The sequence below is a fragment of the Sinocyclocheilus rhinocerous genome, unplaced genomic scaffold (assembly GCF_001515625.1).
Source record: "Sinocyclocheilus rhinocerous isolate Xijiao unplaced genomic scaffold, SAMN03320098_v1.1 scaffold515, whole genome shotgun sequence".
Lineage (NCBI taxonomy): Eukaryota > Metazoa > Chordata > Actinopteri > Cypriniformes > Cyprinidae > Sinocyclocheilus > Sinocyclocheilus rhinocerous.
Genome location: NW_015660140.1, coordinates 819,644 through 832,978, shown reverse-complemented (window position 1 = coordinate 832,978; position 13,335 = coordinate 819,644). Strand labels below are relative to the sequence as shown.

The window sequence follows — 13,335 nt, the reverse complement described above, 5'->3', positions numbered from 1 at the left end:
CTATATGAAGAAAGTTGTTAGTGATGTCATAGGTTGGAATATTCTGCAGGCCCAGAGGTCCAGGCAGGGCAGGCGCCACGGGGGGGGGCGGCGTGAGGGGGACCACTTCGGACTATCCCGCCCCCTCACTCAAGATGAGTGTGAAAATAGATTTTATTTATGAAATATAACGTTTTTTTGTTTTGTTTTTTAAATACAGTTGCCAAATGCATAGGCTTTCTAGCATTAATATGATGCTACTATAGCAACAATTTAAACAGTCCATTTCACAAAGTCGCATTTTAATTGTTACATCTGACACAAACTTTCCGCGCAAGCGGTTCAACTAGCTAAGAATGCAGCACTACTGAGCAAGCTAAAGGTATGATGAAATAATTCTTTAATGTTTAATAGATTTTAGTATGAAATATAATGGTTTATTTAAAAAAATACAGTTGCCAAATGCATAGGCTTTCTAGCATTAATATGATGCTACTATAGCAACAATTTAAACAGTCCATTTCACAAAGTCGCATTTTAATTGTTACATCTGACACAAACTTTCCGCGCAAGCGGTTCAACTAGCTAAGAATGCAGCACTACTGAGCAAGCTAAAGGTATGATGAAATAATTCTTTAATGTTTAATAGAGGGCTAGATGGTCGTAGTTAGGTGATTATTTCGCTGTATTGTTATTGTTTGTTGCTGTTAAAGTTGTTCTAACTTAAAACGATGCATCTGTTAAATGGGTCGCAATGTGTTATGTCAGGGAATCGGTCGCAATAAGCTTGTGTTTCATTGTAAAGCAGACACAATTAACTATTTCTGGTGGTTGTAGTGGTATTACTTGTCTGTATTTGTGGTAAAACTGCTGCCTAAAACATTATTTCCTGGATGTCCGATTTTCGAATTTGTTGCCTATGCGATTTTGTTTTATTCAGTAGCTACTCTGCCATCTGTATTTGCTAAGTAGGCCTACCTTTTAGTAGGGTCATTCACTCAGAACGCATTTTTCATTCCACTGCTGTACTTTTCCATAGTTCCTGGCTCTGGGTCCAGGGGACACATATCTTTCTTTCTTTTTTTTTATGTAGGATTGGAGGAGCCAGGATTCATAGTCATGATCTTGTAGGCTATATGTTCATTCACCTTGTCATTTAGCCTATATGTACTTAAATCCTGACCTTATTATATCAATGACAGTCAACAAAGGGGAAAAAACAAACAAAACTATAATTATTTTTAGCATGCTTATAGCTTAACTTGACATACACTTTATACTTGGTAAAGGCTGCAGTCAGCCATAAAAAAGGGGTAACACTTTAGAATAATGATCCGTTGTTAACAAGTAACTATTTCACAAGTAGTTCTCAATGAGGATATTTTTATTTAATAATTATCAAATATCTAATAAGGAACTACCTTTGTCCTAAATTTGCTACTACTTACTGCTTAGTTAATCTTGCTTCTCTGTTAGTTAATAGTATTAAGTTAAGTGTTAATGTAGTACTACCTATTACTTCCTGCATAGTTACTTGTTAACAACGGACCATTATTCTAAAGTGTTACCAAAAAAAGTTCATCAATGAAAAAAGAAGTTCTTAGTCTCTCTATATTTAAAAAAAACGTATTCACCTCTTGTAAGATGCAGTGACAGAGCTTGACTTTTCTGTTGCTATTATTATTATTATGTAGAATTTTCAGTCAAATGCATGAGCCATTAAGAACTTTTGGGTGTTTCATTTATTGACCATAGTACAGAAATAAAGCAACACTTGTCAACAGAACACAACAGGTAATGAACAGTGTAAATAAATAAATAATGGCATAAAAAGTGACAACAGAAATAAACACAGTAACACTGACTATCTTTTAATCGCTGTAAGGTTTGTTGTGTACATGCTGTTGATTACATTATCTAAAATGGTCTGTTTATAAATATGTTTTCCCTCAGCAATTTATTAAAGTGCTATATGTTATACACCATTGCTTAAATCTTTTTCAAATTTTATATTTTTCTATTGAAATTACATTTCAAATATAGGAATCTAAGTTTTGTCAGCCATTATAAATGATTAAAATAAGAATTGCATAATTTATATACATGTTTATCATTTTAACACAATATTTCAATAAATGTTTCAATTGAAATACCATGAGATCATCAGAACTTTACAATACCATGAAAAAATAAAAACACTCAAATAATACAGAAAATAATCTTTCATGTCAGATGAATAAATTAGTAAGTAAATTATTTGTATGTAATGAAAATGTGCATAACTATAAGACAAATGTTTACTTGTCATGTAAAGTTAAAAGTTACATTTTTAGCCAATTTAACCATGTGAATAGATATAGTACTCCATGAATACAATACAGAAAGCAGTTGCCATGTACAATACAGTGAAATCTTCCAAGCAGTTTATTTGACTTTGTCTATAAAAATGTACCTGACATATGCTTTTGTCTGCCATACTTATCATCTGTGACTATAATTTATTGTAAAGAACTGACAAACCATTGCAAAATTTAAAGTGAATTTGCATTTTCCTTGCCAGCATGCATTCTCCATGCAAGTGCATTTTTATCCTCTCAAGGGGCTAAAGACAATGACTTTTAGACAATATTGTATTGCAAGATTTTCTCCAGAGGTTCTCCAAAGGTTCCTAGTTGTTATATCCTCACTGCAACACACTAGCACAATAAATATAGTTATAAGCAGGCCCACACATAATTCACAGAAAGTTCAGCAACTTCCACAGAATTGGAACATCTGTCATTCACAAAGTTTTACACATCCTCCACTCCCTGTGTTTATTAAATACTTTGATTATTTTGAGCTATGCCTATAAGAGTGCATTACTCTCAGCTCCATTTAACACATTTTACCGTATTTAAATCCATACTGCAGAAAGATTTTGTCCCAAATATAAAAAAGCTTCTGATTCTGAGGAAACAGATTTTAAGACAAAGCATATGTGCTCATATCTTCTAATAAGTACTATACATAGCTTTTTATTCCATAAGCAACTTGTATTAATGCTAGGTTTTAGTGCCAGACGGAAAAACAATAAATATAGTCTCACTATTAAAATACATATCTAAAAACATTAGTCATTGAAGTTTTATTTTGTATAGGAAAAGCTTGATAATACTGGATGCATAGGGATTATATAATGTCATCTAGAAGGTGTGGTCCACCAACCCAATCAAGCATCCTTGGTTCAGATGCTGCCATGATCATACACATGAACTGCTTTCCGGTTCTCTTGTCAATGGGATAGATGGTGGTGGGGGTGAACCTTTTGTTGTTCTCAACAAACTCACAAAGCTGGTTGTATATTTGTGGAAACTCATGGCGAAGGAATACGCCCCGGGTACGAAGCTCTCTTTGAATATTAATGAAGCAAATCTCTCTTGCTTTCCTGCCCTCTTGGCCCTCCTTGTCAATGTCAGAGGTCCCAGGGGGTGGGGTGAGAATCAGAGTCTCCATTTCACATTCCTTCTTAAAGATTTTCTTATATGGGCTTGAGGAGGCCAATGAGACCTTGGCATACTTGCGAACTGTTGGCATTTGTAATTTGGGTGAAGGAATTTTAGGCACTAGGTCTCCAACGGCAATGGATACATTCAGTAGGAAACATTCAGTGGGGTCATATTCCTTGCCTGCATTCTGCAACTCTTTATAGTATTGCCCAAGGTTGTCTTTGAAACTGTCTAACTCTCGAAGGGACAGATATGTTGGAGAGATGGTAAGGCTGTCAAGACCAACTTGAATGAAGTTATCTGCACACCCAGGGTTTGGAAAACCCAAGAACAGAACTCCTCTCCCACGGGACAAATACCCTACCCTAGCAGTGCGTGAAAAAGCTTTATGGATGTCAGAGTTCTCTCGACAATGTTTCAGAATGTGCCTGCAAACACTACTAATGCGGCCATAAAGACAGGTCTCTTTATGCGTGTCCCAGTCTTCTCGCCTGCAGTTTCTGGTGCAGTAGTAGGTGTAACAGCTGTGGCAGGACTTGAAGTACAAGCAAGCATTGAATGTAGTGTCTTTGCGTAAGCATTTCCTGTTCGAGCACACCATAGTGTCATCCTCGTCTGCAATATGATTCAAAGAGACATCCTCAACACTCCTCTGAAAACCTTCACAACCACTGTCTGGGTCTTTAAATGTGTCTGGGCTGGTCTTTGTAGAGTCTGTTTGTGTGTTCAAGAGTCCTGAATCCTCTTGATCTATGTCCCGCTTCCCTTCTTTGGTCTCATCATCTTGAATCAATTGTTTGAGCTGGTCAATCAGATCCTTACTTGGTCTCCTGCTATTTTGAGGCTTGTAATCAATGACTAGGTCGGCTAGCAGCTCATCAAGCTGTTCGAGGCTTTGCTGCAGGGAGTAATTAGTGTTCTTTCTCTCTGTGGATTCTGGTGGGTTTGCTGGTCTCTGTAAATTGTGCACGTTTGCAGTTTGACATCGCCTTGTATTTTGCGTATCCCAGCTGCTAGTTCCCCCATCTCTCTTGTTGCTATTTGCTGCACGAATTTCATTGTCAGTAATTGTAATCTCCGGGGTTACAAACCATTGTCCCTTCACACTGTTTTGTCTGTCACCAGCACACTTTTCTAGACAGTTTTCAGAGAGGGACAAGGCAGCGTACCGTCTTGGTGAACTAGAAAGGTTCACAATAACCGGTTGTTGATTGTTATTCGAAGGAACTCCTGGCCTTCCGTGATTGAGAAGGTTCTCATAACTCCTGCCTCGTGAAACGCCATGTTCTCTGTCCATATGAGGGATAATAATATTGTCCCAGGATTTTGAGTAGTTCCGGACATCTGCTCCTAAACGGCTTGGCTCGGTAAAGCCATTGGGATACCACGGGCTTATCGATGGCACTCGCTGAGGAGTGGCCTGTGAGGATGCGTACTGACTGGAATATGTTGCAATGCTTGACCGGTTCCAGTCATCTGAAAAGACCTGGGACATACGTGGCTGCCGCCGTCCCTCCGTATGATATGCTCTCATAGGAATGTGTAAGTCTGCTGGGTACTGGCAATCCCGTGTATAAAACATCTTTGAGGGCTCAGAGGGAAAAGCATATGCTCTTGGATCCTCCTGAAAGTATGTTTCACTCTGAGGGGTGGATATGAAGTATGGTCCTGGCTCACTCACTGAATACGGTCTACTGTAGAACGGATCCAAGGGTTCACGGTGGGAATCTGCATAGTATGAACGCACAGGCAAGGTATGAACCCAGCGAGTCCTTGGGTCGAGTACACACTGACTACTAATGGATGGATTTTGGCTGTTGCTGCTGTTAATACTGTACTGGTCATCCTGATAATATGTCCTACTGGGTGGGTGAACTGGATACCTGCAGGGATCATCCGTGTAGAAGAACTTGGTTGGGATGTTGGGATTAGACAAGGTTCTGTACTCCCTGGGGTCTCTAGGAGAAGTCCTTCCAAAAGGGATCTCTCCAGATTGATTGTAACTACCGGACAAGCTGTTGGGATATTGATATGCTTGCCTGTAGTCCATGTTGTAACACTCACTGGGAGTAGGCGTTCTAGAGGTGGATATCTGACTTGGAAATGAGACATTCCTGATCCCTGATGTCGAGGAAAGCTGCCAGGGAACATTACTTCTGTGAGTAGGCATCTTCCGTGCAGTGTGCTGGAGAACTGAGGCGTCTGGCTTAATATCAACACGGCACCTGACGTGGGGAGTGTTAGCTTGTTTCTCCTGTCTGCTCTCCTCAAAACAATCGGAAACATAGAGGGGTGTGTGGGGTTGTAACTTGATTGGATGAACCTCATTAACTAAAGCCCTGGTTGAATGGGAGGCTTCTCGATTTGGCAGAATTTCAAATCTCTTCTGGGGGTTCACTGGAGATTGACGCCTCGTGGTTGCAGTTGGAGAGACTGTGATGGGTACAGGGGTCAGGGTGGCTCGAACCCTTGGAGCACTTTTTGAGCGAGGTTTGCCATTAATACTAGTCCTTGCTGTCTCGTTGCTCTTGTCTGTGTTGATTTGTTGATGGGAGAGTCTTGAGTTGAACAGATCAGGTGAGGAAAAACGTAAGTGTCCCTGCTGTCCAATGCCATTCCAGACTGCATCCTTACTTACTGTTTGCTGATCAGACCTGTAAGGATACTCCATGGACGAGGAAAAGTCCTTTGGGTCATCCAATGACTCAATGAAGTCAAAGCTACGGCAATGTCTTTTGTTAATGGTTTCAAAGTTTTGATCCAGTGGGCCAACCATTTGGGAATCACATTGCTTAGAAGATCCAGAATACTTTGAGAGCCCAAAGTTAGGGCCAATGTTTATGTCTTGATACAAAGTTGATGTTAATATGTCAGGGGGATCCGTCCGTGTCATTTTAAATGGACCCCCGTTATTTCCCCCCTCAGTTGGTGTCTCCTAGAGAGAATAAAAAAAGGCATTATTAGTTTCACATTTTCTTTAATAGAAGTATTTAAATAGGTGAATATCATGGGTAAAGGATCCTATTTAAAGTCTGAAAATGACCGACTTGTGCTTAGAAAAGGTCATAATATATTAAAGAGAAGATGAAATGGAATTTTACAACATCAATCAAGATGCTTCACAAATGATCTTGAAGAACATGGCAAAGTTTGAAGGATATCTGTATATGTATTTTCTAAATATTACCAATTCATCATTTATATACCCGGTAAGTACAGCAGATTGTACCATATATGTCTAAAAATTTATATTTATATAGCTACAATAGTACTTATTTTGTGTAATATGATCATTTCTAAAGTTCATTGAAAAATATTAGAATATCCTCACAATCAGAATCAATGTAAATGTTATCCTTCTGTTAAATGTCATAAACATGCATAAACATCAGTCTGTGCAGAGTAATTGCAGAATGCTAAACAAATAAAACATCACTGAATGGAAAAATCTGAATTAATTATGAAGATGGAGGCCTTGCAGCATCTCAGAAGAATAAATTATAAGAAAACTCCTTTCTCAGTGAAGGACAGAACATAAATGTAATTTTTCCCTCTTTTTCTCTGTTTGAGCTCTGTGAAAAAAAAGAAAAAAAAAGAAAACATTTCAGATTCACATACCAATTACATTTTTACTAATGTTATTAAAGTTCTCAAACACATGGTATAATACCATTTTATATATTTGGGATCTCTCTGTTTTTGCACAGAATAATATATTTTTAAAATGTGATTATAAAATATAATATATGAATTAAGAAATAAAAATTATTCAAGAATTTAAAAAAGTCTTTCAAATGTAATCATTTATTTCTATCAACGCAGATTCTTTCTTGCAACAAAAAAACACAAAACACATACAGTTTTACCGCATCCTACTGCAACAGCCTTACTCCTGCCCATTAATAATAGTGCCACTCTGGTCTATGGGGAAATAAAATGAATAGACTGGAAATAAGGTTAAAAAAGGGGAGCATATAAACTAGTAAATGTCAGATGGTAGTTTTACCATAGACAGTAGATTCATTGCACATTGCTCATTTAGAATGAAGAAAATCTGTTCTGATCCCAGAATTCAGCTGTGCCTAAGATTGCTTAGAAACACATAAGAACCGTGCAAGTAATGCATCTGTGCACATTCTGTATTTATGCTTGCTCGGATTTTCACTGTTCCTCAGTACTTTGCTCTCTTGAGCCAAGCTTCTTTTGTTTGGCCTATTAAATATTTGCATTTCAGAACAAAGAATCATTCTGATTGTGTTTGTCTAAACCCTGCTTCTGTGTGTGTGACACTATTCAATGACACTATTTTTTTTTTCACTGAATGTTTACCAGTGGTCAAATTATATAACTTGTTATTTATCCAGCAGACAGCAAAATGTCGGCACATGTCTATCTGTGGACTGTATTAGGCTCAAAGCTTTGCATCATGGCTATACAAATTAAATTGTGTTTACATAATATAAATGTTATTGTATTCAGTTGCTTATTTATCCTGAGATACAGTAGAACAGCTGTGCAACATTTGCAAAGGGTTAGGAGCTAATTTTGAGGTTATTTAAAATGTTTGGCTTTTCAGGGATTTTTTAAATGACCGTAGGAGCTACGGAGCCCCACTTACTGGCTACCTCCTTTCAACCAACACTGAAAACCATCTGTTCATCCTGCTGAGAGAGGAACGTCGAGCAGCCTAAACACACACACACTCACACCTTCACTCTTTTTTCTGGATTCATTTAGAATAGAACTAGATTCTTAGCTTTTGAACATATTATTGCATTGTGAATGTTTTTTTGCACTAACAATATTAAACCAAATACGTCATACATTGCAGGGCAAAGTAAAAGCACAGTAAAAACATGTGCAAGTGCCAGAGATTGCACGATAAGTTGTATTTCAATCGTGTTCATGATTTCAGCTTCTCTTGCTTAATTAAACATAATTGTCTGTGATATTTGCCCACTGGTTATTTATCATGAAAGGGTTTCATTTTTATTTGGCATTTGCATTGGTAACAAGACTCTTCAAGCTTTCATGCTTGCGGTTGCCGAATTTTAAGAGTCTAAATCCCCAATCAGAGTTTTTTTCCTTAAATAGATATATTTTCTGCCTAGAGTTCCCAACCTGTAGACATTGTTAACTACTCATCACAGAAGATCTCAGGTAGACATTAGTACCACTTGGAAATAAAGGGTAATAAAACTCCAGTGAAGCTCATATCAGATCTGCTGTGGCTCTGTGATTGATGCAGCTGGGACTAGATGACTTCCACGATTATTGTATTACATGTCTGCTGGGAACAATTTTCGGGGCACAAACAAAAATTAACTTCATCTACTTTTAGAAGCATTTTGTCCAGTGTCTCTGCAGCCAGAGGTGAACAAGCTTCATGTGTTTGGCTGATCACCCATAACTACTTTGTGTCTCAAAATCTTAAATGCCGTTAGGACTGCTCCATTTACCAATTGTTAAAGAGAGCTGAATAGCACATTTAAAAAGCTATTTATAAAACACTGTCACTCATGGCAAATGCTTACGAATCAGGTTCCTTTGGGCTGCCATTTTCACTGGTTCTGTTTCTAGCTGACTAAGGGTATAAGTGTGCTCTTGGTGAGCTAATATCTGCCCACCATCTCTCACAGTCCATCTCCTTCGCTCTTAACACTGTAGGTCACAAAAGGAGAAGTAACATAATAGCTGGTGCTGATAAGCTTGGTGTTTATGAAAATTTGGTCAAAATATCATATATAAAGAAATAAAATATTACTGTATCACCCCTATTTGACCCACCTCTCTGTACAGTATTAGATTACACTGAATCACAGAGAATAAAAAGATATTTTCCTTCGGTCAGCAAATGCTTTTTGCCCATCTAACCAGCATTTAGCAATAATTTAGAAGGACGCAATTATTTAAAAGGAAAGTTCCACAAATAGACATTTAGGCCCAAAACCAATTCTACCCCTTAGCCCTTCCCCTTTCCCTTTTTGTCTCGATTCTCTTTTGGTTGGAGGGGTAGGGGTAGGGGAAGGGCCAGATAGCCCTTCAAAGGAAGATTTTTCGGGACCACACTTCAAACGAAGGGGTATGAATTATCTCAGCGTAAACCGGCTTCAGGGGCAACATGGCTGCCCGAGCGAACGGGGAAGGGGAAGGGGTATAAAATAGAATTGGGATTGGGCCTTAATGAGGACAGAAAACAGAGCATGAGAGAGAGTTTTGAGTGCATTGTCATTTTTCTTTTAGATTAAAACATTACAAAGCAAAACACGTCCATCTTGGGCAAGGTGGATGTTAATAATTCCCTTCTTCCTTTATGCAAGGTGGCTGATCAGCAGGCGTTTTCACAGCTAGCAGCAGAGCCAGGACCTGTGACTGAGACCTGACTGCTCTAGCACAGTCAATCACCACCTGTCTGACACTTCCATCACAGTCTGCCAAGACTAGCTTCCTCTCACTTCTTAACCAGCATTCAATCTCGAAAACAACCACTTATAGGAAGTACGACGAAGTATGCACATAGAGAAGGTATGTGAGTTCACCGGGATTTCTGAATAAACTGGTCATAAAATATGATCTGACCTTCAACTAAAGCCGGATGTACAATTTTGGCACCATTTGCGAATCCTATAAGATTCCTTTGATCCTAGGCCAAAATCTGTAGCTTGTTTGACATGTTCGCCGACAATCAATTAATGACCACTGCGATCGACTTTTACCTTTGATGATTCTTCGAAATTCTTCCACTGTCAGAAGTTTTCAGTCATTTTTCTGCAGTGTGACTTCTCTTACGGCCACCATCAAATCAAGAATCATAAGGAGAACAGAACTTAATGACGCAAATAGTGCAACAACAACAAACCATTACTTGCTCCAAACACATTGTCTTTAGTTTTGATATATTGATTCACAAATTGATGATGTAAAACTCCGGACAACTCTTCTTGTGTTTTTCTTGCAACTGTAAAATAATGCAGAATCACATCTGAAGTGAATCATTTGTGTTCACTGGATATGATATGTCAGTTACAGACATTGTGAGTAATGCAAAAATATCTTCAAGCTACATTCTGACTCCAAGACAGCAGGAAGTGTTAGCAGCAGTAGTTAATCTCACATGATGCCTATCTCCTTAAATACACAACCCATTCCTCAAACAAGCTTGCAGAGTGGGTTTTTTTCTGGCCGGATATGAGGCAAAGAGGCTATTTTTGGACACAATGGATAACGAGAAAGATGCATCTGAGTATCTCAGTGAAAGCAGCCCAGCTGGATGATTCTGTAGAGTTTGGAGATTTGGAGGTGGAATTTATTTTCTTTTCCAACAAGAAAGCTCAAAGGATTTTTAGAGGAACTGAAAGTCTGAGCAATTATACCGACCTATAAATCATATCTGTCTTAAAGTCTCTAGTTTATAAAGTCATGAGACAAACTAAGTGGAAACTAAAGGTTTCAACTGCAAACATAACGTCTTCATTCAGCACATTTATTGTCCTTTTAAATTGCACCTTTATTTTCCTCTTGAACTGCACAGCAAAGCTAGATTGCTGCCATTACAATCATTTTTGCCACTGGCTAATTCAAAGGCACATGAGATGAAATTATAGCTAGAACACCAAATACAGACCCATTTAAGTGTATGTTTTTAATATTTTTAGTATTGTAAATTTTCAGAGTCATGATGTGTACCACCTGGGGGTCTTCTAGGTCATAGGAGACAGTGGTGTACCACTGTTCTAGGTCATAGGAGACTGCTTTACATTGTTAATGTACTAAAGATAATGGTTTAAAAAACACTCTGGAAACACATTGCTAACAATTACACTTCTTATTAAGTTAAATCAATAAGAGCAACAGCACAATCCACTCAGCCCTTGAGGGGGTGATTGTCCTTAACATTTCAATATTAAGGCACTCATGCATGTCTGTTGTCAGCAATTATACTATCTAAAACATAATGGAAAAACATATTTTTAACTTCAGTTTGGATGTTTGGATTGCAGAAAAGTGATCTAAGTGGTACAGTAATATAATACAAGCATTATCTCTTGTTTTTCCTCTCTCTTCTCCAAGCCATTACATTTAGAACAACAGGTGCAACCCTATTGCTGCAGTGTATAAAGTGACTTCTATGTGGGTTTCAGCATTTATGTTTATATATATATATATATATATATATATATATATATATAACCATGCCTTTGATTCCAAGTAGAGTATAATTTTAATGTCCCGATTTGTTTGATAATCCACGGAAACATCTGTGCTACTGGGTAGTTGATGCATAATATACTCACAATCCTACTTTTAAGATTTTAGGCAAAAAATTACATGATGTACATATAAAGTGTTTTTTTTCCCCCATTATGTTTTGACCTTTCTTATGGCTTACAAATTCATAGCACAAAAATGATTCCATGTAGTCTCTCAATTAATAAGGCACTATATAGTTTTAGACGAAATACAACATGCTAAAGCATAAGATTTGTCAACTTCCCAAAAGTAAGTCCTATACTGTTAAATGGATAGCTACATTTATCCATACATGCGTAGCAAACGTACTCCTCCCTAAACCTTCTCTGGACAAGCACACATACCACATGCTCTGTCGCCTGGATACCAAGCAAAACCACAGTCAACTACGCACAACCTACTGACTTACAAAGCAACCTGATTTACAAGGTCGCCACAATGCGTAACGCGTAGTATCAACATCCCCCTCGATCTCTGATACGCTCGTTAATGAATCTGACAAACATTGATGAACATGTCGTGGTTTTAATGCGAAAGTGCAGCTCGAAAATGAAACATCTGTCCATCGCATTAAAATGTAACACAAAAGCACACTTTGTTCTCATTTATTGCTGCGGCATGAGCCCCGCACTACCGAGCATCTCTCGTAAAATGACCTGATGTCTTTCGGCGCAACATACATCAGTTACACTCAAAGCTACTGCGACCGCATCGGTCTTACTAAGACAATTACAGTCTTACTAATTCTTACTAAGACAAAAGTTTCGTTTCCCAGTGTATTTCAAGCTTTTAGGAGTGTGCGCATGTTTCTTACCGTCTTCATCCATAGTTAAGATCCTCAAGATGCTATCACTGACTGTTCATTTAGAGATTATGTGGTCTCCATATCATATTAAATGCTGTAAGGTGGGCTGCATCAAACTCCTTAAGTATTGTAGTTCGCCCACGGGTCTCGGGGGCGTACTGAGACAAGACGAGGGGGTGTGACCGCATCCCTCGCGCGTTGCGTTTCTTGCGTGAGATGCGCAGTGACTGCGCATGCGTGCTGTGTTGGGTGCGCGCTTGAACCCTGCCTGCCTGCCTGCCTGCCTGCGCGTGTGTTTGTGATGAGCACGAATCTCATGCTGGATAGGCATATGCGATGGCACAGCTTTGAGACGTGATTTTAATTATGAAGGTGTCATGTCTTGCTGGTAGGCTCCAGTAGTTATTCATTTCAAGAAGACTTCAAGATTTTTATTATATTCATTAATTCATTAATTCATTCATTCATCCATTCATTCATTCATTTACCTCATGTTGAGATAAAAAAAACAATTATTAATATAAATATTTTAAAAAGAATGTTAGTCTCTATTTTATGACCCTCTATTTAAATAAATAAATGTAAAAAAAAAAAAAAACTAGTATTTTGTAGTAATGTTGTGGCAAAGTACCTCCAACGTCAAAGTTCCACCTGATTTTCCCACTACACTGAAGTTATTTATTCACTTTAATTTATTTTCTCATATGTGTTGTTGGTGTTGCACTGTTCAATGTTTATGTGAATATACAGTATACACTCTTAAAAATGCTGGGTTGTTTCAACCCAACTTTGGGTCAAATATGGACTAACCCA

General features: G+C 38.1%; 1 protein-coding gene across 2 annotated transcripts; it reads right to left on the bottom strand.

Moving 5' to 3' along the window:
- Positions 1–1,958: 1,958 nt before the first annotated feature.
- On the bottom strand, positions 1,959–12,691 carry LOC107724915 (uncharacterized protein C9orf172 homolog). Of its 2 annotated transcripts, XM_016534019.1 has the most exons (3): positions 12,532–12,691; positions 3,187–6,402; positions 1,959–2,675 (listed from the first exon to the last, which is right to left on the bottom strand). In XM_016534019.1, the coding sequence occupies exons 1-3, from the start codon at positions 12,538–12,540 to the stop codon at positions 2,655–2,657; spliced, it is 3,246 nt and encodes a 1,081-aa protein (XP_016389505.1). In that variant the 5' UTR covers positions 12,541–12,691; the 3' UTR covers positions 1,959–2,654. The 2 variants fall into 2 exon arrangements, with proteins under 2 accessions (XP_016389505.1, XP_016389504.1); XM_016534018.1 differs by having other exon boundaries at positions 1,959–6,402.
- Positions 12,692–13,335: the final 644 nt, after the last annotated feature.